The sequence below is a fragment of the Girardinichthys multiradiatus genome, chromosome 22, assembly GCF_021462225.1.
Source record: "Girardinichthys multiradiatus isolate DD_20200921_A chromosome 22, DD_fGirMul_XY1, whole genome shotgun sequence".
NCBI lineage: Eukaryota > Metazoa > Chordata > Actinopteri > Cyprinodontiformes > Goodeidae > Girardinichthys > Girardinichthys multiradiatus.
In genome coordinates this window covers 21,531,733-21,554,997 of record NC_061814.1, presented here as the reverse complement: position 1 = coordinate 21,554,997, position 23,265 = coordinate 21,531,733, and the positions used below count along the sequence as shown (strand labels likewise).

The window sequence follows — 23,265 nt, the reverse complement described above, 5'->3', positions numbered from 1 at the left end:
AAATGCTGTCCTTCCTATTGAACGATCATAGTCACAAATGTACATTTGCCTCTCAAAATTAGGATGAATATAGAAATGATTACACTGCAAATCCCACTTGAAATGATAAGAGCATAACAAAACCCACATGAACTGGTAATAAAGTAATCAAGAATAAATTTGACAAATATTAATCAAACAATATTAATCAACTTAAGATCTATTTACTATGGCTTTGATCAAGATAAAAACCACTATTGCTAAAGTTGATTTGAGACTGGTGCGAAAAAATGGATGTGTTTGAAATATCCATGATCTGTCAGGCTTTAACACCAGAACCCTCCTGACAGAACCGAAAATTGGGTATTTAGTATGGTCTAAAATTGAGCTTTTGGTTCACTCACGGGACTGACTCGATCAGTCCAGGTGTGGGGTTCTCACATTGCTGTCTCTCACCTCAAATAACAGGGAAATATTGGTACAAACAACTGGTCACTCAGCATGGAAGGCTGTCGGTTCTGGGTTAGTTTGTTGGATGTCTTGATTGTTGCTCATTTGGATTCAAGAATATTATGCTACACTGCTTTTTATTTTGCCATGTATGCTGCACAATAAATCTCGAGTATCAAAAAAATATCAGTATGTACAATATTACAACATCACAACAGATTGTTTGGAATGCAATAATTGATCAGATTGGGCATAATGTAGTGTCAAATGTGTATAAAGGTAATTCCCATGCTTTTTTTCTTTTGGCATTGTGTCTTCCATTGCCACTGAAACAAAAGGCAGATACACAATAATGTAAAAGGGTTATTTCTAATTGATGCTGACCACAAGAGAACTGTGTGAAAAAACAAAACAAAATGCTGCACAGTTTTACACAGAACAGACAAATGTAGCATAGCGCATGATGGTAATAATAGCATTTATTGCAACTTAATCTCAACAGGGTGATTAGTCCTGGCTGTGACTCAGTAAGGCAAGTATTCTTGCAGCTCCTCCACAGCTAAAGCTTCCTAAGACATCAGCAGGGAATGATCACCCAATCACAGGCTGACTTTGGATGATGAGAAAGGAAAAAGGAATTCTGTTATTACTCCTAAACCATTTTATTTAGACAAGGGAGAAAGAACAACAAGGTCAACAAAGTAACATTGGAAATGCAATGTTATCTTGGGATTGCAGCTGCTTTTACATTTAAGGTTTTAAACATGTAATGAGCATTAAAGAAAAAGACAGGTTTGCATTTAAAATTTTAACACAATCAATATTTATAATCATGACTAATATTTATATATATATATATATATATATATATATATATATATGTATATATATATATAAGATATATATACTAAATATAATATATATATATAAAAGATAAAAAAACATTAACGTTTTGGGCATCCTGGGAAGTCACCTGCATGGTATGAAGGGTTTTGTAGAATAACCGATGGTCCATTAAGGATAATTTGAAGGGACTTGGTGGAAAGAAGTTTTCAGGTTTTCTGTTCACTACGTCCAGTATGTTAAATTTAAGCACCATTTATATGACTAAGTACTTATTTACTTACTTACCCTAGCTCTTATTCTAGTTATCTTAATTAAAAAAGTATTTTTAATTTTAATTTTCTCTCCAGCCTCTATAGGTGTGACAAGTAACTACAGCTCCTCCTCTGGAATCTACCTCGGTGGAGACTCCTCAGGAGGAGGTGAGGGAGGTGGGAGCTACATAGATGGAGAGAGTTATGGGAGTGGAGGAGGAGGAAGAGGAGGAGGAGGCAGTGGAAGCACTTATCTCGTAAGCTCCGTGTCAAAGGTCCGGTCCAGCTCATCGGGCGGTGCCAGGAGAGCTCACACTGCTGGGTCATCAGTAGGGCTATCGCCAGGTTTCCGGGAGAGGAAGACCATATCTAGCCGCTCAGGAGGCTATGACGGTAGGATCCAGATAAAGCAAGTTGCCAATAGAGGAGGCCACAAATGAAAACAAAAACATGACGGAAGCTGGTATTACTCCGGAGTGCTGTAACTCTATATGTCTATTCAACATTTGTGTTTTGCTTTTAGGGAGTTCCAGTGCTAATTCCTCTCCTGAATTTCCACGCAAAGACTATGGGAACTACTGTAAGAGTGATAAGTATAGGAAAAAATACTTTGTGATTGCACAATATCATTACATTTTGGGCCTACAGATGTGTTTTTGATGTTTTCTTTCATTTTCCTTTTTAGGCTCCAGTGCCACAAGAGGGAGGAGCGAAAGCAGAGGTATTATAGTTTTTCCCCATCATTAATTACGCTTCATCTGTCTAAATTGTCTTGGCATGCTTTTTTCATTAAGTCAAAATTCCTTTGTCCATTGTGTGCTGTGATTCTTTTATTTTTTTCCAGAGAGCGAGATCAGAGCCAGATTACAAAGTGCCTCCCCATCTGCCGGAAGATGTAAGACCACTGGAGACATTGATCCTTTGGCAGTTGTTATGCAATTCCTCATAAAGCACAAAAAAACTTTTCTGAGAGTCCCTTCAAACAAGTGCATTGAAGTTAAACGATTTCTCCTGAAGAATTATTGTTTTTGAGTTATGCCACTGTCAAATGTTTTGGCCCAGAAACTCTGCATATCACAAATTTATATTAGTTACACATATGTAGTTAGGTTGCTGAACATAAACATTAGGAGTGAGTTTGAAACAGTGACAGCTATGACTTGGTCCGCACTAAGACAATATGGGAAAAAGTGAAAGGGCTAGATCAGGAATACCATAAATGAGTCACCCCTGTTCTTGAAGAAAAATAGTGGAGAGTAAAAGTTCTACTTATTGCTCCCCCTGTTGATTAATGTCAGTAACTACTGTTATTTAATAAAAATTATATAACAATACTTCAGTGCCAGTTTTACCCTCCTAAAATGGGTCTCCTACTTTTCCACTGTGGTGGTAGAAGTACTTTCCCTTAAGTTAAACAGCATAGCAAAATAAAAGTGAAAAGTATAATGTAAAAAGACCACTTTTTATACATTTTGCTATGGTTTCTCCCATTTTATTGTGGAGTTCTTTAATATGTCAGCTGTTGAGGAAAACATACCTTTAAAAAACAATTTTTACTGAATACACAAAAATCTCTTTAGCAATAATGTTGTTTTTTTTTTGGCAAAAGTAGCTCATAAATATAACATTTTGCCTATTTAAAAAGCTAAACATATAAATGACCAAGCAAGCTAGCACAAAATCCCAACTTGGCTAACCCAAACTCAGAAGAAGGCATATGGCCTATAAGATAATTAAAAACTTCTAATGTAAAATTATTATACTTAATAAAGAATATTACCACTTATTTGTTTTTGTGTAGCTACATTTGACATATTTTTGAAGCTTGGTTTTATTTGGTAAAGAAACAGCTAACAAAGCATAGCTTGGTTGAACTGGCTTCACCTGAAGCTATATGGCTACCTTATTCCACAATCATATGACTGTTTGTAGTTCTTATTTATGATGAACACAAACAATGAAAAAGCAGTAAATAAGAAAGACAAGAAGATCCCCTAAAATATTTCTATAAAGGCTAACTAGCTTAGCATATTATGATAATTGCTAATAGCTATTGACTCGTTTTGATTTTTGGTCGTTGCGTTAAGGAAATTACATATAAAAATGCCCGTGTTGTTTTATTGCATTGAGTTTGATGTGAATAATTAAACAATAAAAATAATTTTCAGACTTTAAAGGTTCATAAAGACAGAAATTCCTACACTAACAAAGCACATTTTGCTTTTTTGCCTTTAAACTAGTGACATTTATGCAAATAGATTAGTGCTTCAATGATTTATTTACTCATGGATTTTTTTCAGACTTATCCTTGATAATAAAATATATTTGCACAGCTTTCATGGCAAAAAGAGTTAGATTTACACTTTTTAAGCTGTTATGTTTCTGCTGACACAGATTTGCTATTTGAAGTGAGTCTGTAAAATATTGTTTGTGACTGTGGTCTTTTAGGGGCAGAGCTGGAAGACGTGAAGAAGCTGCTGAAAGGACGCTCCAGCAGCGTCAGTCCTACCCGCTCCTCCAGCGCCTCCATCGCCCTGCCGGTACCTAAAAAGACCAGCATGGAGACTAAGACTGTCTCAGTGGCCACTCAATCGGGTATATTCTGTTACCAGAGCTGCAAATATGAATGTGCTGCACATTCATAGACACTTTGTCTCTGACCCAGATGGTTTAATCTAGATTCCTGTTTGTCCCACTACCACTGCTATGCACCCTGTGATGTAAAAACATGACATTGAATAACTAGCGGAAGGAGTAATTTACCCTAGCAGTGTTTGTGTCCATTCTGAAGCTATTGAGAAGTAACATTTGAATGAAGTATAAACATATTCAGGTATAATTTATTGAAATGTATGCAAATGTATGACATTTAAGAAAAAAAAAACATTACTTGATCCAATAGGTGCTTAGATTATTTATGTGTGAGATCTTTAACCTTTTCCATTTTATGATTTGTTTAAAAGTATTTCTGTGCATCACATAAAAGACAGGGGAAAAAATGTTAAGCATGAAATGGGTGGCCGGAGAATTTTTAAATTTTATGCGGCAAAGTTCAGCTAAAGTAATGCTCTGCACAATTTATGGTTACAAAGTGAGTACTGTTACTTTTACACAGAGATTCACCAATCTGGCATTTTTCCTGGTTGAGACCAATCTGTGTTCTTTGAGGTCTGACCTTCAGATTCTGATTTTGACTGCTTCTGAAGTTTTTTCCTTAAAGGACTGTAACGCATAAAAGGGATAAAAAGGGTGCCAAAAATTCCTGGAAGGAAGTGGTAGTTTTTAATCCATCAGAAAATTATATAACAAGATTATAATTTTTTCTGCTTTGCATATAACATTACCTTTATCTGGATTGTACATAACTCAAAGCATATTGCATCAAAGTACATGCTGTCGGCTGATGCCTTAAGAAATTAGGAAATGGTTTGAGTTCTTAGTTTTGATACATTTATTGAACAGGGAAAGAAATCTCAGATTTTTCAGCTTTTTACCTGCTGATCAGTGGTCTGAGATGGTCAAATGTCCTAATTATGTCCTCAATAGAGTAAAACTTTGCTACATTTTACAGTTAGAATGCATTGTATACTGTACCATAAATTAAGAGGTATTTCAACTTTTTTAGACATCTCTTAAAGGTCCAGTTAGTGTTACTAAATGATCACCCAAAGAGGATTAGTGTAATATAAAAATATACTGAGCTCTAAAAAATAAAAAGATATTAGAAAAAAACAAAGCATAGTTCATTTCTCTGACCTTTATTTTTTGGTGGTTTTCCTCAACAGCTTCAATTTTATATGAACCTGGTGTTCAGTCAGGTGGGTTCAACACCATCGATGTGTCAGGCCTCTATGACAGCAGACTGACATCCAGCCAGCGTGTCACTGGTGTCCAAACAGGCCAACATGCTGTCACAGTAAAATCATGCCACTGTGATACTGGAGTCAAATCCAGCCAGTATGATGTTAGCCTGGGTTCAGGGCAGTACGATACTGGTCTGAAGTCAAGCCATTATGATGTCTGTCTGAGTTCAGGTCAGAACGATACTGGTCTGAAGTCAAGACAATATGATATGAGTCTGAAATCAGGGCAATATGATGCTGGTTTTAAATCTGGCCAGTATGACACCACTGGGAGAACAGGCCAGTACGACACCCTGGATTCAGCCTTTCCCACTTTCTCTTGGTCCACCTCCACGCTGCCTTCCTCCTCCTCCACGACCGTCGTTGCTGGCAACACCAGCAGCTACACCTACCAGCTCGGCCAGGTCAGCACCAATAACATGTCAGGAGGCTCCCTGCCGATCAGCCCTGTCCCACCATCATCTCTATCAGGTCAGAGTCATCCATCAGAGTAAGACCTAAAGTAATCTGCAGTTAAATTATGAACTTTATGCTAAATCCCAGTTTTACATAAACAAGAACAAACAAATAAAAGAAGGAATATGTTTTAAATCATTTAAAAGCTGAACAAAGGATAGAAATGTTTTCAGAAGTAAAATCTTAGTAAAGGGCCAAAGTCTTTGATCAAGCATGTCATCCCGGTTCGTTTCATAATTTCACACAGTGATCAAATGTCTGTTTACAGTTTATGGCTTTCAGAATAATCTGGCTCCTACCTCTGCCGGTGTGTTTACCACCAGTGGCGCTAATGTAACTGCTAACCTGGGAGGTATGTCTGCATGTCTGTGTAGTATCAAACATATTTAATGCTCTAATAAACCAAACTACACTTTTATTTGGAGTGTGATTTGATTTGAGTGTGGGTTTGATTTGACAGGGTATGGCGTCCAGAAGAACGTGTCAAACAGTGGCGCTGCCATCAGCACAGGGATCTCTACAGGTAAGCCTGGGAAACTTTCACTGCCTTTCGCTGGATTAAAAAATTTTTAGGAGATGTATGATTTATGTAACTAAACATGAACCTGAATGTATTGCAGCTTTTTCAGGCACAAGGTCCCAAACTGATGATGCCTATAAGAGAGATTATAAATACATGGCCTCTGAAAGGGAAAACGGTCCAGCCAGGAGGGAGGGTGAAACTCTCATTTTGGCAAAAGACAGCGGCAAGCAGTTTACCACCAGCAGTGGCATTCATGTAGGAGGAGGTGAGTGGTGAACTCACAGCCCCCTCCTGGGGAAAAAGAGACATTTATCATTTCTTAAGTGGGGTCAGTCCACCTAATTTAAAACCAGGATCACACATTTCAGCTGAGAACCACTAAATTTCCTGTCATAATGTTGTATTCTTGTGTGATGGACCAAAAGGCCGACAAGCACGGAGAAAAGCAGAGTGGGTTCGAACCTCCTTCTTTAATTTAAGAGAGGCACTTACATGCAGGCGAGGTGCTGGATGACAGGATAATCCTGATTTCAAGGCAATTTCAAACTAGAACTAAACCGGATCTGGAGCAAGAACGAAATCCAAAGAGACATATCACAAGGACATGGAAGAGACGTAACGACACCGCATGGAACAAAGGACGAAGGCAAACTTAAATACAGACAAAGGTGGACATGAAACAATAGGGCAGGTAATCAGAGGTACAGGGACCAGGTGACACAAGGAGGCAGGGAAGCAGAGAGAGCAGGTGAACCAGATAGGGACAAATGAGGACATGGAGGAGCTAGACGAAGAACAAAACTGTAAACATACCCAGGGCCCAGAACACGGGGGGAACAGATCTATAATTAATAATAATAATACAAACACAGTCAACAGAAGAGAACCTAGGAAACAGAACCCATAAACAAGGACTTAAGGACTAACCAAACAGTAACAGAAAAAACACCTGACTAAATACAGAATCAAAACCACAAACAATAAACTGAACATAACCTAAAAAATAAGACACCAGAACGGGAACTCAAAGACTAATCATACTGGACAGCAACCAGTATGATTAAAACATAAACAAATACAGAACCAAGAGACACACTGTGACATCTACATATTAGGTATTTTGAGCTAAAAGTGATCAAATGTAGTTTGCGATCCTAAAAACAGTGAAATAGCCCTTTAATTTATCAACAAAATGGAAGCTCGAATGAGATGCTAATTTCAGCTTAATTGGTAGGCTGCACTGTATCCCATTATTTATTACAGTGCTTACTTTCTGCACAAAAGAAGGAGGTGCCAATTTCCTATTGTCCCAATATGTAAGCAATGGAAATTTTTTTATTTTTTTCTATTTGTACACTTGTGTCTCCCGATGTCACAGTGGCACCCAGGGCAATGAGCCATATTGCCCAAATCAATATACAGGTCCTTCTCAAAATATTAGCATATTGTGATAAAGTTCATTATTTTCCATAAGGTCATGATGAAAATTTAACATTCATATATTTTAGATTCATTGCACACTAACTGAAATATTTCAGGTCTTTTATTGTCTTAATACGGATGATTTTGGCATACAGCTCATGAAAACCCAAAATTCCTATCTCACAAAATTAGCATATTTCATCCGACCAATAAAAGAAAAGTGTTTTTAATACAAAAAACGTCAACCTTCAAATAATCATGTACAGTTATGCACTCAATACTTGGTCGGGAATCCTTTTGCAGAAATTACTGCTTCAATGCGGCGTGGCATGGAGGCAATCAGCCTGTGGCACTGCTGAGGTCTTATGGAGGCCCAGGATGCTTCGATAGCAGCCTTTAGCTCATCCAGAGTGTTGGGTCTTGAGTCTCTCAACGTTCTCTTCACAATATCCCACAGATTCTCTATGGGGTTCAGGTCAGGAGAGTTGGCAGGTCAATTGAGCACAGTGATACCATGGTCAGTAAACCATTTACCAGTGGTTTTGGCACTGTGAGCAGGTGCCAGGTCGTGCTGAAAAATGAAATCTTCATCTCCATAAAGCTTTTCAGCAGATGGAAGCATGAAGTGCTCCAAAATCTCCTGATAGCTAGCTGCATTGACCCTGCCCTTGATAAAACACAGTGGACCAACACCAGCAGCTGACACGGCACCCCAGACCATCACTGACTGTGGGTACTTGACACTGGACTTCTGGCATGTTGGCATTTCCTTCTCCCCTGTCTTCCTCCAGACTCTGGCACCTTGATTTCCGAATGACATGCAGAATTTGCTTTCATCCCAAAAAAGTACTTTGGACCACTGAGCAACAGTCCAGTGCTGCTTCTCTGTAGCCCAGGTCAGACGCTTCTGCCGCTGTTTCTGCTTCAAAGGTGGCTTGACCTGGGGAATGCGGCACCTGTAGCCCATTTCCTGCACACGCCTGTGCACGATGGCTCTGGATGTTTCTACTCCAGACTCAGTCCACTGCTTCCGCAGGTCCCCCAAGGTCTGGAATCGGCCCTTCTCCACAATCTTCCTCAGGGTCCGGTCACCTCTTCTCGTTGTGCAACGTTTTCTGCCACACTTTTTCCTTCCCACAGACTTCCCACTGAGGTTCCTTGATACAGCACTCTGGGAACAGCCTATTTGTTCAGAAATGTCTTTCTGTGTCTTACCCTCTTGCTTGAGGGTGTCAATAGTGGCCTTCTGGACAGCAGTCAGGTCGGCAGTCTTACCCATGATTGGGGTTTTGAGTGATGAACCAGGCTGGGAGTTTTAAAGGCCTCAGGAATCTTTTGCAGGTGTTTAGAGTTAACTCGTTGATTCAGATGATTAGGCTCATAGCTCGTTTAGAGACCCTTTTAATGATATGCTAATTTTGTGAGATAGGAATTTTGGGTTTTCATGAGCTGTATGCCAAAATCATCTGTATTAAGACAATAAAAGACCTGAAATATTTCAGTTAGTGTGCAATGAATCTAAAATATATGAATGTTAAATTTTCATCATGACATTATGGAAAATAATTAACTTTATCACAATATGCTAATATTTTGAGAAGGACCTGTATAATGCATAACGTGCAAACCAGTTACCAACTGCAGCATCGTCAACCAACTAGTCTGTAGTGCGATATTTTCTTACAATATGCACACCACAGGGGGGAATTCACTCTCATTGACATAACTGCATTGTGTAAAATGCCATATATGAATTATTGTTTCAAATTATCCCCTTTACAGGTTCACTGTCAGGAGACTCTATTAAAAAGGAGAAGCTTATTTCCAGCTACATTGACACGGGCACTCTGAAAACAGAGACGGGCAACTCATACTGTGAGCAGAAAATATACATATCTTTTCATAAATATTCAGGTTTTCAATGTAAATGGGTGAGATTCATCTGGTTTTTTTTTTTTCCATTAGATGGATCATCTGGAGTCCTGATGAAAGACAAGGCAACGTATGCAGGTATAATTTCAGTGATGTTGGGCATTGTTTAGTGATGAGTTCGTTAAAGGATCGAGGTGTTTAAACTGTCTATTAAAACTTGTGAAATATTCCAACATAATCTATTTCTAATCCTGAAATACACCCCATCCGGAACTTCACTTGATGTATTATCACAAACTGAAAAAGCCATCTTTAGCATCTTTTATCTATTTTAAATATTTTATATATATATAAAAAAAAACATTATTTTATATATGAGGAATTATATATGAGGAATTAACTCTTCGGGTAAATCTGCTGTTTTCAGAGATTCACAGGGACAGCGGCATCTTCGGAGGAGGAGGATTCTGCTGCTGCTCCGACGCTTGCTGTTCCTGGTGGAAGTGGCTGCTGGGTTTGCTCCTCCTCTCCCTGCTTCTACTTGGGCTCCTGTTTGGCCTCATTGCACTGGGTAAGATTGGCTTACACAACATTAACCCAATCAAAGTAATAATAAAGAGGAAAAGAAACATCTTCCTAAAGGTACTACCTCAGTCATCCTGAGAGTTTAGAGCCTCAGCACCACAAGGTGTCTCACAGCTCTATGAGACGGTACATGCAGTCCCTTTCATGGAAATTTGATCTCTGCTTGGCTCTGTCTCTCACATAAAGTCTGGCATTCATTGTCTGTGGAGCAGCTTTGGAAAATTGCTGCTTGATGACATCACATCACACAACTTATAAGTCAGCTCTGTGCAGAGAAAGAGTAAATAATCTGTCTCAATACTGATAAAAATGTGATAAACAAGCTCGTAAAATCTGCTGTCTTTAAAATAAAGTATATTATTAACTTATTCATAAGCTTAAGTTAAACTTTCTTTCAGCAACACACTCATGATCTGATTAGTTCTCCAGATTCTGATCCTTCCATTGGAAATTTGTTTCTGTAAAATATGTCTTACCTTTTATATATTTTAGGTTTGATCGTTAAATTTTCATTTTGGTTTTTAAGTTCAGTTTAGAGGAACCACCTCATTTTCAAACTATTCCACTGACTGAGTTATGTATACATTAAATGCAAACGGAATAAAGACATATCTATTTTTAGTAACCATGTCAACTAATCAAATGTTGACTTCAGTTGTTAAACACTTTTTTAAATTTCACGGGGGGAAGGCGTCTGGTTTACAAAGTGCCCACAAAGCCCACTGGTTCTCAAACTACTCAGATCCACATCCCTTTTAGAAGAAGAACATTTTCCAGCTGCTCCAGCTTAAAAATAAATAAAAATGACAACGGGTTGTTTAATTTGAGGTAAATAATAACATTAAACTGAATTAAATTTAATTAAATAAAAAAATTGAGGATTCTTTAAAGTTTTATTTATTTATTATCTTTTGCCGTGTCAAACCATGTGAAATAGTCAGTTTTATTTTGTGTTCAGATTTTTTGTTTTCAAAACAAAGAAACGGCCTTTCAGGAAGTACACTTTGCTAAAACAGTAAAACAAACTGCTCCAACACTCATCTGCATATTAAAAATTAATAAAATAAAGTTAAAGTAAATAAAGTGTGCAAAGAAACCCACCAAATTTCTTAAAACATGACACAGTAAATTCACAATAGGGCTGCATAGTATGTCTGGAATGCAACAGGCATATTTGTTGACTAATATATTCCATATCTAAGAAATATACATTCTCCATGATGAAAAACAAATTCAAACTGTTGGATGGAGTCTCACTGCAAGGGAGAGTTGAAAGCATTTTAATCATAACTAGAGAAAGTCAGAAATGACAAAAATATGGATTTATAGCTACTGATATCATCATTGGATGGTCATTACATATGTTTTTAATGTCTTGCAGTCCTTTTTTATTCACTGTAACACTAACAGCATGGTATCTGTCTTAATATTTCTCCACCGTGTACCAATGTATGTGTCATTATCACTCAGAAAGGTCCCTGCCTTCCTGAAAACACACTTTTAAGGAAATAAACGTCTCTCGCCCTGCTATGCATATGTCGACAGAATGATATTGAGTGAACTGGACAGACTCGTTTTTTCGTGTGTTTCCCTGTCACACTGGAAACGTTAATTATGCTAAAACAAGTCTAGGTCATAAATTAGAGGACTAAGCCTTAGTTCTACTTGCAAGTGTAGCTAATTTTATTAAATAATATCAAGAAGGATCACGTGTCCCCCTTATGATGACATTGACCCCGCTCCCAGGAGGGCGACCCCAGGGAGTGTTGTGCACCTATCTTATCATAGCTGCATATATTATTGTAGCTCTCTCAGCATTGTGTAAACCATAAAAAGGTGGTCTGGTTTCTTTATTGGTTCAACTTTAGATGAGGAGTTTTTGATAGCATGTATTGCTGAATAATGGGGCTGCTTAAAGGTAAAACCAGTTTCAAAATAACAGAGAAGGTAAATTAAGGGGCTGGAGAGTTGCTAATTTTCTCTGACTTGAATAACGCATATTAAATCAGCCCTTCATTCTAATTATCATAACTAGATAGGAGGCTTTAGTGCACGGGTCACAGTGTGGCTGCACTGCATCGTCTCAGGCTACTAACTGTGTTTAACTGTATGACTGTTCACTGCAACACTGGTTTGTTAATAAAGTACCAATTGTATTTTGCTTGGTAAATATACTTGATATACATGATGTTTACATAAAACCTCAAAGTAGTATCTGTAAGCAAAAATACTGAATTTTAAGTTATCATCGTTATTTGTGATTATTTTTCAATTAATTATTTAAACTATAAACTATTAGAAGTATTAATAACGAGACATACAAATAAGCAGTATTTTGTCTGAGAAGCTTAAAAAATAAAAGCTTTCAGAGAACTCAATAATTTAACTTTTTAGATGATTTTGGTGGTTATATGACTGTTCTGCTACCCCAGCTGAATTACATAGTGAAGAATTTTGTGTGTTGTGTAGAACGCCTTGCCATTCTCCTTAAACATTTTCACGTTTTGTCATATTAGAATAGCAAACTTCCTTCTAGTTTATTGAAATTTTGTGTACTAGATACAAGGTAGCGCATAAGTGTGAAGTGGAAAAAAAAAGAAGAAAATCTGAAAAGTGTGGCAAGCATTTGCATTCAACTTTGCACATCCAGAAACTATAATATGTGCCACATTTTTCATTTTCAAGTCTACCACAGGTTTTACATTTATGTATTGACTTTTACTGTTCCACTTTAACACATGCATATGATTTCGTCTGAACCATTCCATTGTAATTCTGGCTGGATGTTTAGGGTGTTTGTACTGCCTCATTCTTGTCTGTATTTAGCTCTGACAAGCAGTAGCAGTTTTCCACCACACTAAATGCTTTGCATGTAGACCAAAAAGTTACATTTTGGTCTCATCTGACCAGAGCACTTTATTCCACATACTTGCTGTGCCCCTACATGGTATATAGAGCAAACTGTAAATTGAAAAATTTTTAGGCTTTCTTTATAACAATACCTTTCTTCTAATCACTTTTCCAAAAACATCTTATTCGTGGAGTGCATGACCAAGTGCTATCTTTAAAAATTATCCCACCTGTGCTGTGGACATCTGTAGCTCCTCCAGGGTCACCATGAGCCTCTAGGCTGATTCTTTGATAAATACTCTCCTTGTCTGGCCTGTTGGTTTAGCTGGGCTGCCTGGTCTTGGTGTGCCTCTGTGCTATATTTTTGGATGATGGATTGAATAGTGCTCTGTGATACGTTCAAAGTTGTAGATACTGTTTACCTTCTCCACAACTTTATCCCTGGCTTATTTGTTGTGTTCCATGATCTTCATGATGCTGTCTGTTCACAAATGTTCTCTAACAAACCTCTGAGGTTTTGTTAAATAGCTGGATTTATAGTGAGATAAATTACACACAGATGGACTCTATTTATTAATTATGTGACTTCTGTTGGTTGCATTGGGTTTTTTTGGGGGAGGGGGGGGTAGAGTGAAGGAGGCCACTTTGACTTCACAGTTTTGAATCACTTTGTGATGGTCCATCAAATAAATCTCAACAAAACACGTTAAAGCTTGAGGTTGCAATATTATGTTACGTCACATTGCAACATCATCTGGATGTATGTTTTCTATACTAACAGGCAGTTGTTTATAGTTATTTTTCCCTTCTTCTCACAAGTAAATTATGTGTTTATGTGATTACATTTTGGCACCAGAAGTTACTTTTCACATAATTTTTATGAACACAATGCTGTTTAATGATATAAATATATTTGATATGAATTGGTGCTATATGTATACTGATCTGATTTGATCTGAATATAAAAAGTTCAATACAGCAATGCTTCACAAAGCTTCTAAGGAGAAAAATCTTAAGTATTCATTGAGATCAACACTCAAACAAAAGTAATAATAACCAATATCTTGGTGCTGACTACAGCAATATTCTGAACTGTGAAAAATGCAGATACTTTCTTCACTCTTTCAGCTGAGGACGTGAGGGAGCTCAAGAACCGAGTGGCGACTCTGGAGGCTGAGTCTTCGGTCGCTGGTGCTCGGACCGGTGGGCTGTTGGGTCCTTCCAACGACATCAACACCTCTGTGAGTGGTGGAGGTGGAGGTGGAGGTGGAGGCACCCTCATCCTGGGATTTGGAGGTGGAGGGGGCTCGGACTCCAAAACGCAAATCAGCACTGCTGGTGCGGGCGACGCTGCCGGTCGCAATGATGTTGATGTTGGTATTGTGGGTGTCGGTGGTGCTGGAAGTGCAGCTGGAGGTGGAACCAACTCCCGTGGCAGTGCCAGCAATGCTGGTACCATCTCCAGTAGCAGCGGCGGCAGTGCTGGTACCAGTTTCGGCGGAGGTGCCAGCAGTGCTGGTACCAGCTTCAGCAGCGGTACCGGCAGTGATCGTACTGGTATCAGTGGTGGCACCAGCCTTGGGACCAGCACTGGGACTGGAGTGAGTGGAAGATACATAGATAACGCCTTCCTTCAGATGACCATCCATCAAATGTTAAAATCTGAAATGCAGTCACAGGGATTCAGAGGTAAAGCACAAACACACACTCTCCCACAGGGATGCTCTGAATTCAGTTCACTCAAATTTTATTTTTTCTGCCTCAGCTATTTTAGCATCCTCAGTGCAGGGAGAGAGGGGATTACCCGGACCTAAAGGTACCAGTAAAACATGGTGTTTTTCATAAAACCAACTAAACAATCGGTTTAATTTGGGGTTCTTTTTACCTTTTTCAGGGGAATCTGGACTGAAAGGTAAACAAACAAGATGTCTGTTTTCTGTCTTTTCCATTGCAGTTTCACCAAAGTAAAACATTTTTATATTTTGCACCATCAACAGGAGAACCTGGTTTCCCTGGAATTCCAGGTGTGCAGCCCATTCCCTTGATAACCAGCTAATTTTTACATTTTCCTTTTAAAAATTAGGTGCTGTAATGATGTGATTAACCTGACTTTGACCTATGGTTTCAGGTGTTCCAGGTCCAATGGGACACGCTGGTCCCGAGGGTCCCAAAGGACAGAAAGGAAGCCAAGGTAAAGAAATTGCTTTAACTATATGATGCTACTTATTGATTGGTGTGGACAGATGTCTGAATCCAAAATGGCTCATCAGGTGAACATGGAATGGAAGGACCACCAGGTACCAGGGGCCGTGAAGGACCACCTGGGCCTAGAGGTGACCCAGGACCTTCAGGCTTTGGACTGAAAGGGGATAAAGGTATACCTCCGTGCAGGCGTTTTAGACCATCACTGTGGTAACTCTGACACAGAAACAAGTAGTCTTTTCATGATCTCATGTGTTTGGCTCAAGGTGAACCTGGATCTGTTGGGCCTGCTGGGCCAAAAGGTAAGATCAGTAAAAATATACTTCAAATTCAGTAATAAATAAATAAATAAATAAAGTGGGACTGGATGTTTATCTGGGCCTACTTTAGTGTATGAACTAAAGATGCCACCAGATGGCAGCGTGGAGTCAGTTTATTAGGGCCTTGTTCAAAGTTATCATTAACATCCTTCCCACCTGTTTCAGATGAAAGTAGAGCTCACTAAACTCAACCATTCAAACCTGCCAATAAAATCATGGGTGATCAGATGAGCTTCACAGTGAATAAAACACATAGCCATGTCACAGAGTGGGCTGTCAGGAATTCCACTAACAGGAATTCAACAGGTCTGCTGATGTTTCTGTAACATCAGTCAATTGAAATACATCATCATTATCCCAAAAACAGCCTGGTTGAGATTCACCCGGATCCCATTGTGAGTTTTTTCAGCTACAATACCTTAATGAGCTTAATTGTGTGGTTTATCAGACTCGATGTGAGAGAAGGACTGTAGAGTAAATAATCTGAGACTTTTAAAGATCAATGTCAGCGCACACACACAAAAGACTAAAGTGAAAAACAGAGTGGGTATTCCACTTATAAAGAGACAAACTGTCGTCTCATACAGAAAGCATCACAAGAAAGTAGAATACGCAATTACATCAATGTAATTCAGTAAAGATAGATAGATAGATAGATAGATAGATAGATAGATAGATAGATAGATAGATAGATAGATAGATAGATAGATAGATAGATAGATAGATAGATAGATAGATAGATAGATAGATAGATAGATAGATAGATAGATAGATAGATAGATAGATAGATAGATAGATAGATAGATAGATAGATAGATAGATAGATAGATAGATAGATAGATAGATAGATAGATAGATAGATAGATAGATAGATAGATAGATAGATAGATAGATAGATAGATAGATAGATAGATAGATAGATTTTCTCTCAGCTTTGGTTCTTGTTCTGGGTATGCAGAGTAGACTTGAACCAGAAGACCTGGGTGATTTGGAAGTTTGACAACAAAACTTTAATGTACTTTGGTTGTAAGCCATTCATTTTGATTGATAAGCTAACCGATGTCTTACTCTCTGGTACAGGGAGCTAGTGTAAGGACTTTAGAACTGGGGTGATGTGCTGGACTTTCTTAGTTTTAGCGAGAACGCATGAATTACTAAGCATTACGGTCTTTGTGTTTAAGTTGCTGTTTGATCATGTTACATTATTATAAAAGAGATGTGCAGGGTGTAGTCATGGTGATTTACATGACTTTGTTTGTAGGTGCACAGGGAATCCAAGGGTTACATGGGCCACCCGGTCAGTTTCTTTCTTTAATCTGCATTTTGTGATTTTCATTTTAGTAGCACAAGCTGAACTTGCTATTTGCTGTGCTCCATTCATGGTTTCTTGTAGGTCAACAAGGTCTTCAGGGTTTCCGCGGTGAGGCAGGACTACCTGGACCAAAAGGTTGGTTTCTCACAAGATTTGTTCACTCACAAAGCACAGAAAATGTGTTCGTTTTTATGTTCTATCTGTTCTCTCTCTGCAGGTGATAGAGGGCTTGCTGGATTTCAAGGACTCAAAGGTTTGTAGCTCTCCCCTTATTTTAAAACAGCACTTGAAGCGAGTGAATGTTTTGAATCCGTTTTATTAATTGTGTGTTTTAGGTGAACCTGGTGAAAAAGGAATCAGAGGTCTACAAGGTGATCATGGCTTTGTGAATTTGGCTGTTGTGAACTTGGTACGGTCTGCATGAGTTTACTGATCCAGATGTCTTACTTATTAGGTGAAGCTGGTTTTCCAGGTATCCAAGGACCAAGAGGAGAAAAAGGCTCCAAAGGATCCATGGGTGAGTCACAGGACCAACTAATTGAATCTCACATTATCTTACTGTTCCAGACTATTTACTGGATTATCACAGGTTGATTGGAAACAACAACATGATCATTATGTGACATCTTGTTTCATGGTGCTGCAGAGAGCAGTTTGGATGCAAAACTATTTTAAGCTGTCAGCATGTTGTGGATTCATTTTTAGCATAATGAACCTTTTGCATTTTGTCATCAGGACTTTCTGGACAAGATGGTGAAAAAGGATCAAGAGGTAAGTACCACAGTATTTAAGCAGAACAGACATTTAAAACATTATTGCAGCACAATTCCATACTTAACTTCATCATAAATTCAGTTGTTTAATTCATGGCTTCAGGTGACCAAGGAACTCCTGGGCCTCCTGGACTCAGGGGTCTTGCTGGGCCTCCTGGGGATACTGGACCTCCAGGTAAAATCCCTTTTATTAAATGTTTCTGGTTTGACCACATATATTGTATCATAAATATGTCATAAAAAATGTTCACACCTTCCCCCCTGTAGGATTACCAGGGCTGCAAGGACCACCAGGTAGGCCTCTTTTTATTGACGCAGCACATACTCAAGAACACTGATTCAGGTCTCCCTGTTTAAAGAGATCAAGCTTTTTGGACTGAGGTTCTGTTAAAAGGGTATAAACGGTTAATATCTCCCAGATTCTGATTAGTTGGTCCTGGAGGCTGAAGATAACACCTAATCTAGAAGAGCCAAGACCAGGCAGACTTCTGCAGCCTGAAAACAAATCCAATCTCAACAATGTTTCAGCCTTATTCTATGAACCTTTAAACCATCACCACATGCACATCAGGATGCAAAGCACTCACTAGTGATGTTCCTAAGGGAAACATGTCCTGAGATGGGACAATGGAAAGTATTTCTGTCTAAATAACTGTCTAAAATAAAGTAAATCACTGTAAAAAGTAGTCATATTGCAGAAGTTTAAGTGAATTCTACTTTATAGATTTTTTTTCCACTGCATTACCTTTGTCTTATGTTGGTACTCTAAGTTGAAACACTTTACATGTTCGTTGTGCGTTTCACTCAGGAAGATCATTGGTGGCACATTGCCTCCCACCTCCAATTTCCATGTTGATAATCACCGATGATCAATAATCATAGGCTTCTGTGTAAATAACCTTTACATTTAGCCTCTGGGGCGAACTCATCTGGATTTATGGCTTGTTTCATTTGTCTCAGAAGTCAGAGCTCGGAAAAACATCAAAGCCAAGCGGAGCACATTTTAATTGCAAGTCGGAAAACCAGAGGGATTTGTAATTAGATCTTGTGCCAGCTACAACAAGCAATACAAGACAATAACAATGTATTTCTCTCAATTTCATGCGTCCAAATACTAAAGGAACATGTTCACAAATGGAGGTTGTACAGCACTGTGTGCCACTGGTTTAATGAGATACAAATGGTCAAAAATACCAATAAATACTTTATATCTGAAACTATAACCAAGTTATATAGCAGCAGCCATACTGTATACTGCAGTCATGCCTGTTCAGCTAACTCGGATTTCCCCTGTTGGAAGTTCAACTTTAGGCCAGCAACTTAGAAAATCAAATCAAATAATCACCGAATACAAAGAGAATGCAACAGTTACATTAAATTAGGTCATTAACACGGTTATGCAATTAAGAAATTAACTGCTTAACAGAACCGCTCTTAAAAAGTCTGTATCATAACTGTAATGTCTTCCACATTGACAACGTTGTTCGTGTTGTTAGGAATTCCAGGAAATCCTGGTCAACCAGGAGTCAAAGGTACAGATGTTGCCAACCTGTGGACGTTTTTTTTTATTGAATGTTTTTCTGGCGGGTTCTGCTGCCCAGTGTTTGACATGTGTTTGTGTGTTTAAGGTGAACCTGGCCAAGCAGGACGAATCATCAATGCCGGTAAAAGAAATGATAATCATAAAACATGTTTCAACACACTTTCTATAAAACAGCAGCTTAAGATGCAATGGTCTTTGCTGTTTTCCAGCTGGCTCAGCTTCTGTTGGCATCCCAGGACCACCTGGACCTGCTGGGCCCCCTGGCCCTGCAGGTCCTCCAGGATTATCAGGTCTCACTCTTGGCAAAGTTTTCCCGAAACGTTTTTGGCATTCTTTACTATAGATATTAGAATGTGATGACTGCAGTAAATTTAAACCAGCTGATGTTATCAATTTACCTCATCAGGTCCCATTGGCCCTGCTGGTCTGCCTGGCCCACCTGGTAGGTCTTGTAGATGTTTACAATCTTTAAAATTTAATTTGAAAGATTTTGCTGTTAGATTTTAAGTCTGAAAGATGTTGTGTTCTGCTTGTCTATGCAGGTCCTAAAGGTGACAGAGGATATAAAGGAGACCAGGGAGAGTCTGGAATAACAGTGAGAACCAGTGAAACTATAAGTTCATCTAGAGCAGAGAGTGAGTATATTTAAAGTTTTTTAACAGAAAGTCAATAAACCTAATGCAGAATAGGCCGAAAACAAAACTATGTAAAAACGTTACATTCAAATTGAGATGTTTCCAACCCTCTGGTAGCAAATGATGAATATTTAGAAGTGTCGTAGTTTAACTGAGATTAGTCATTTACTGATGTTACACTCTTTCTTTTTGTGCCAGTTTTTGTTCTGCGTGTCATTATGCATTTGCATGTTGCCACTTATGACCACAGTGAGCTTTCTGCAGTAAAACTTACATCTACGTTTTTCTCTGATTCTGCGACAAACCCACATATTCTGACTGCAGTTTAATTGCAGTTTGTAACACTGATGTCCAAGTAAATCATAAAAAAAACAAGTTGCGCACCACACCGATTTTGCAGTTGTGCGCAACTAAGAAATCCTATGCAAAACCTCATGCAAACGTTGATAGGTGGTGGAAAACTCACGCAGAACATCACCTTGAACACACCATCCCCACCATGAAATATGATGGTGGCAGCATCATGATGTTGGGATGCTTTTGTACGTTGTGTTGATCTAGCAGATAGATCCCATTAAAACACACAGAGATTTGTGGTTGTAATGTGATGAAATGTGAAAAAGTTAAAGTGGTCTGATTACGTTTACAAGGCACTGTAGATGCTACTTGATGTAAATGTCTGATTGGGATCTGATTGAAGTCTTTAACTCTTAAATAATCTGCATTTATGTTACAAAATGACTTAATTTAAATCAAAAAGCTAAAACCTTTCATAAAACCTCAACTTCTATAATTGTTACAGAGTTCAGAGAGTTTTCTTTTACAAAACTGTCTAAAATATGTGTAATGCAAAAGTAAACATTTTTACATTTCATTCTTTTTTTTTTTCTCTGCTTTAGGGCAGTACGGTGCTGGAGGAAGCTCTGCTTATGGTGTAATACCTGGCCCACCAGGTCCACCTGGACCTCCTGGACGTCCAGGTGAGAGATCAGCGTTTAAAAGAATCAGACAGCATCCAAAACCAAGCTGGGTCAGATAGTTTCTGATCATTTGTGCTTTCATTAGGCGACTCGAGACAAGGACCTCCTGGACCACCGGGGCCTCCAGGGCAGCCAGGCAAGTAGTTTCAACAGTGGATTCAGAGCAGTGTTGGTGCTTCTGCAACTGTTGTTATGGCGACACATTAGTGATTATGGATTTAGTACCATTAAGTGTTGTTCTTTAGGTTATGGAAGACCAGGACCAAAAGGAGAAAAGGGAGATGTAAGCTTTGCATCCAGCTCAGGTAACAACCAAAATCTCAACTTGTCTTTAGCCTTTGTTTAACTTTAGTCTCTAGTTTTCTGTAACTTTCTGTCTTGTGGAGACACAGATTTTACTTCTGCTCTGCTTACAGGATCATTTTACCCTGGACCACCAGGAGCTCCTGGGAACCCTGGAGCTAAAGGGGCAACAGGTGATATGTTTATGTAAATCTCTATCTGTATTCCTGTTTTAGGTTTTGTCAACATTTAATCATGTTGTCTCTGTGTTCATCTAAGGTTCTCCTGGACCCCGTGGATACACAGGTACTTTCTGGCATTTACCTTTTCAAAGATCACCAAGATTTTCCATGTTTGGGGTTAAAAAAAACAGCCGTGATGCTACGGTTTACTGTGAATCTCTTGAGCATGACTAACTGTCACATGTGTCTCAGGTGAACAAGGCCCACCAGGCCCACCAGGAAGCTCTATTTCTTATGGAGGAAATGTGATCCCTGGATCGCCAGGTCCACCAGGACCTCCTGGACTCCCAGGATCACCTGGAGTGAAAGGTAAACCCAACAACATACTGAAATGCATGAATCGTCTCGCTGCTTTGTTGTTTGTGTTTTACTTGAAGATCCTGTCACTGTGCTTCACATGGTGATCGCACCTGTGTTGTTTTTCATTTAAAAGGAGACACTGGAGCTCCAGGAATTCCAGGCACCTCAAGAGGTAGAGATATTTAAAAGTTTCCTTGTAGAAATTCTTAAATCTCTTAAATTTTTATCCTGGAAAAGATACCCTGACTATCTCGTCTTTCCAGGCTCAGTCTCAGTCACCTCCGGCCCTCCTGGTCCCCCAGGTCCTCCTGGTCTTCCTGGCCTGCCCGGCTCCTTTGCTTCCTCCAATGAGATGCGACAGCACATTTCAGACTATCTGAGTAACAGTCTTTTTGAATAATGAGGGAAGTTAGCGGATATCAGAGTAGTAAAATGTATAATTAACTTGCTTCTATTTGGTCCACACAGGTAGATATAGACTGAGCAGTCTACCAGGCCCTCCAGGTCCACCTGGGCCTCCAGGAATTCCAGGAACCTTCTCAGGGTCTATAGAGGACATCTCTGCTCGCATTATTGCATACCTGCGACGTAAGAATTGATATTAATCATATAAAGTGGGACTAGTCATTTGTAGGTCACAGTTAGTTGTATGTAACCATATTTAACTGTTGTACAATTCCAGGTTCAGATTCAGGCTTCAGCATTGGAGTTCAGGGACCTCCAGGACCACCTGGTCCTCCTGGACCTGCCTCTGGATCCCTGTCTGTCAGTGCTCTCATAGCCATGCTTCAGAGTGAGTACATAAACAGCTCCCTGCAAATGTAAATGCACCCTTGGTGAAGATGTGCCTCAAAAAGCCTAAAAAAAACCAGCTATAAATGTATTGCATTTATAGAATTTTATCTTTATCTAAGTTTTAATTTTAATAAAAAAAAATATTCAGTGGGGGAAGAAAATCCCTTGTTAAATTTTTTCTACAAAATCACTGATACCACCGTTATTGACCCATTTGTCTTGTTAAAAAAATCTCAATTCTCATATTCTCTTCTCACAAATTGAACAGCAGCAAATAATGGCATCTTGGCTTCAGTAGGTTTTCCCTAGACATGATCTACCTGCTAATGTTTTCCCCCAAGACTGAGCATTTTCTGTCCTACCATGACAGACATCAGCATATCAAGTTTGCTGAACCCTGCTGGGACTTTAACTGGAACTGTGTTTTTTGGTCAGATGATACTGAGATTTTTGGCAAAACAAGAACTCTTCATGTGGGTTTGGCTGGGAATAATGAATCAGAGAAACAAATTGTTCTTACTGTTAAGTATAATGGAAGAACTGTGATGCTGTGGGCCTGTTTCTCTTCCAGAGTGCCTGGTAACCTTGTTAGAACGCATGTTATCAATAACCCTTTAAAATACCAGGACATCTGAAATACAAATCTTGTGTCCTATTCCAGAAAACTGTAAATTGGTTGCTAAGGGGGTCTTTCAGAAGAAGAATCATCTAAAACAGAAATGGTTCAGCAAATACAACTCAACTTTGTTCCCTGGCCAGATCAGTTCCCAGAACTAAATCCTAT

The 23,265-nt window shown here is 38.9% G+C and overlaps 1 protein-coding gene across 3 annotated transcripts in view; it reads left to right on the top strand.

The window, feature by feature from the left end:
- Window positions 1-23,265, top strand: part of LOC124858968 (collagen alpha-1(XVII) chain-like) — a 44,715-nt gene that overhangs the window by 15,503 nt on the left and 5,947 nt on the right. For 2 of the 3 annotated variants that reach the window (XM_047351316.1, XM_047351317.1), the window contains exons 5-46: window positions 1,623-1,919; window positions 2,050-2,106; window positions 2,212-2,247; window positions 2,371-2,421; window positions 3,975-4,121; window positions 5,312-5,860; window positions 6,114-6,197; window positions 6,306-6,368; window positions 6,466-6,633; window positions 9,573-9,665; window positions 9,756-9,800; window positions 10,090-10,233; window positions 14,226-14,786; window positions 14,863-14,913; window positions 14,992-15,009; window positions 15,095-15,121; window positions 15,226-15,288; window positions 15,368-15,472; window positions 15,566-15,601; window positions 16,881-16,916; window positions 17,013-17,066; window positions 17,149-17,184; window positions 17,267-17,302; window positions 17,386-17,448; window positions 17,667-17,702; window positions 17,808-17,879; window positions 17,972-17,998; window positions 19,201-19,236; window positions 19,333-19,368; window positions 19,457-19,537; window positions 19,654-19,689; window positions 19,790-19,882; window positions 20,782-20,862; window positions 20,948-20,998; window positions 21,108-21,167; window positions 21,279-21,338; window positions 21,424-21,450; window positions 21,579-21,695; window positions 21,820-21,858; window positions 21,950-22,066; window positions 22,155-22,274; window positions 22,369-22,479. In XM_047351316.1, coding sequence (XP_047207272.1) covers window positions 1,623-1,919; window positions 2,050-2,106; window positions 2,212-2,247; window positions 2,371-2,421; window positions 3,975-4,121; window positions 5,312-5,860; window positions 6,114-6,197; window positions 6,306-6,368; window positions 6,466-6,633; window positions 9,573-9,665; window positions 9,756-9,800; window positions 10,090-10,233; window positions 14,226-14,786; window positions 14,863-14,913; window positions 14,992-15,009; window positions 15,095-15,121; window positions 15,226-15,288; window positions 15,368-15,472; window positions 15,566-15,601; window positions 16,881-16,916; window positions 17,013-17,066; window positions 17,149-17,184; window positions 17,267-17,302; window positions 17,386-17,448; window positions 17,667-17,702; window positions 17,808-17,879; window positions 17,972-17,998; window positions 19,201-19,236; window positions 19,333-19,368; window positions 19,457-19,537; window positions 19,654-19,689; window positions 19,790-19,882; window positions 20,782-20,862; window positions 20,948-20,998; window positions 21,108-21,167; window positions 21,279-21,338; window positions 21,424-21,450; window positions 21,579-21,695; window positions 21,820-21,858; window positions 21,950-22,066; window positions 22,155-22,274; window positions 22,369-22,479 — 4,020 coding nt within the window. The remainder of the gene's footprint in view (window positions 1-1,622; window positions 1,920-2,049; window positions 2,107-2,211; window positions 2,248-2,370; window positions 2,422-3,974; window positions 4,122-5,311; window positions 5,861-6,113; window positions 6,198-6,305; window positions 6,369-6,465; window positions 6,634-9,572; window positions 9,666-9,755; window positions 9,801-10,089; window positions 10,234-14,225; window positions 14,787-14,862; window positions 14,914-14,991; window positions 15,010-15,094; window positions 15,122-15,225; window positions 15,289-15,367; window positions 15,473-15,565; window positions 15,602-16,880; window positions 16,917-17,012; window positions 17,067-17,148; window positions 17,185-17,266; window positions 17,303-17,385; window positions 17,449-17,666; window positions 17,703-17,807; window positions 17,880-17,971; window positions 17,999-19,200; window positions 19,237-19,332; window positions 19,369-19,456; window positions 19,538-19,653; window positions 19,690-19,789; window positions 19,883-20,781; window positions 20,863-20,947; window positions 20,999-21,107; window positions 21,168-21,278; window positions 21,339-21,423; window positions 21,451-21,578; window positions 21,696-21,819; window positions 21,859-21,949; window positions 22,067-22,154; window positions 22,275-22,368; window positions 22,480-23,265) is intronic. The other variant, XM_047351318.1, reaches the window with a different exon arrangement.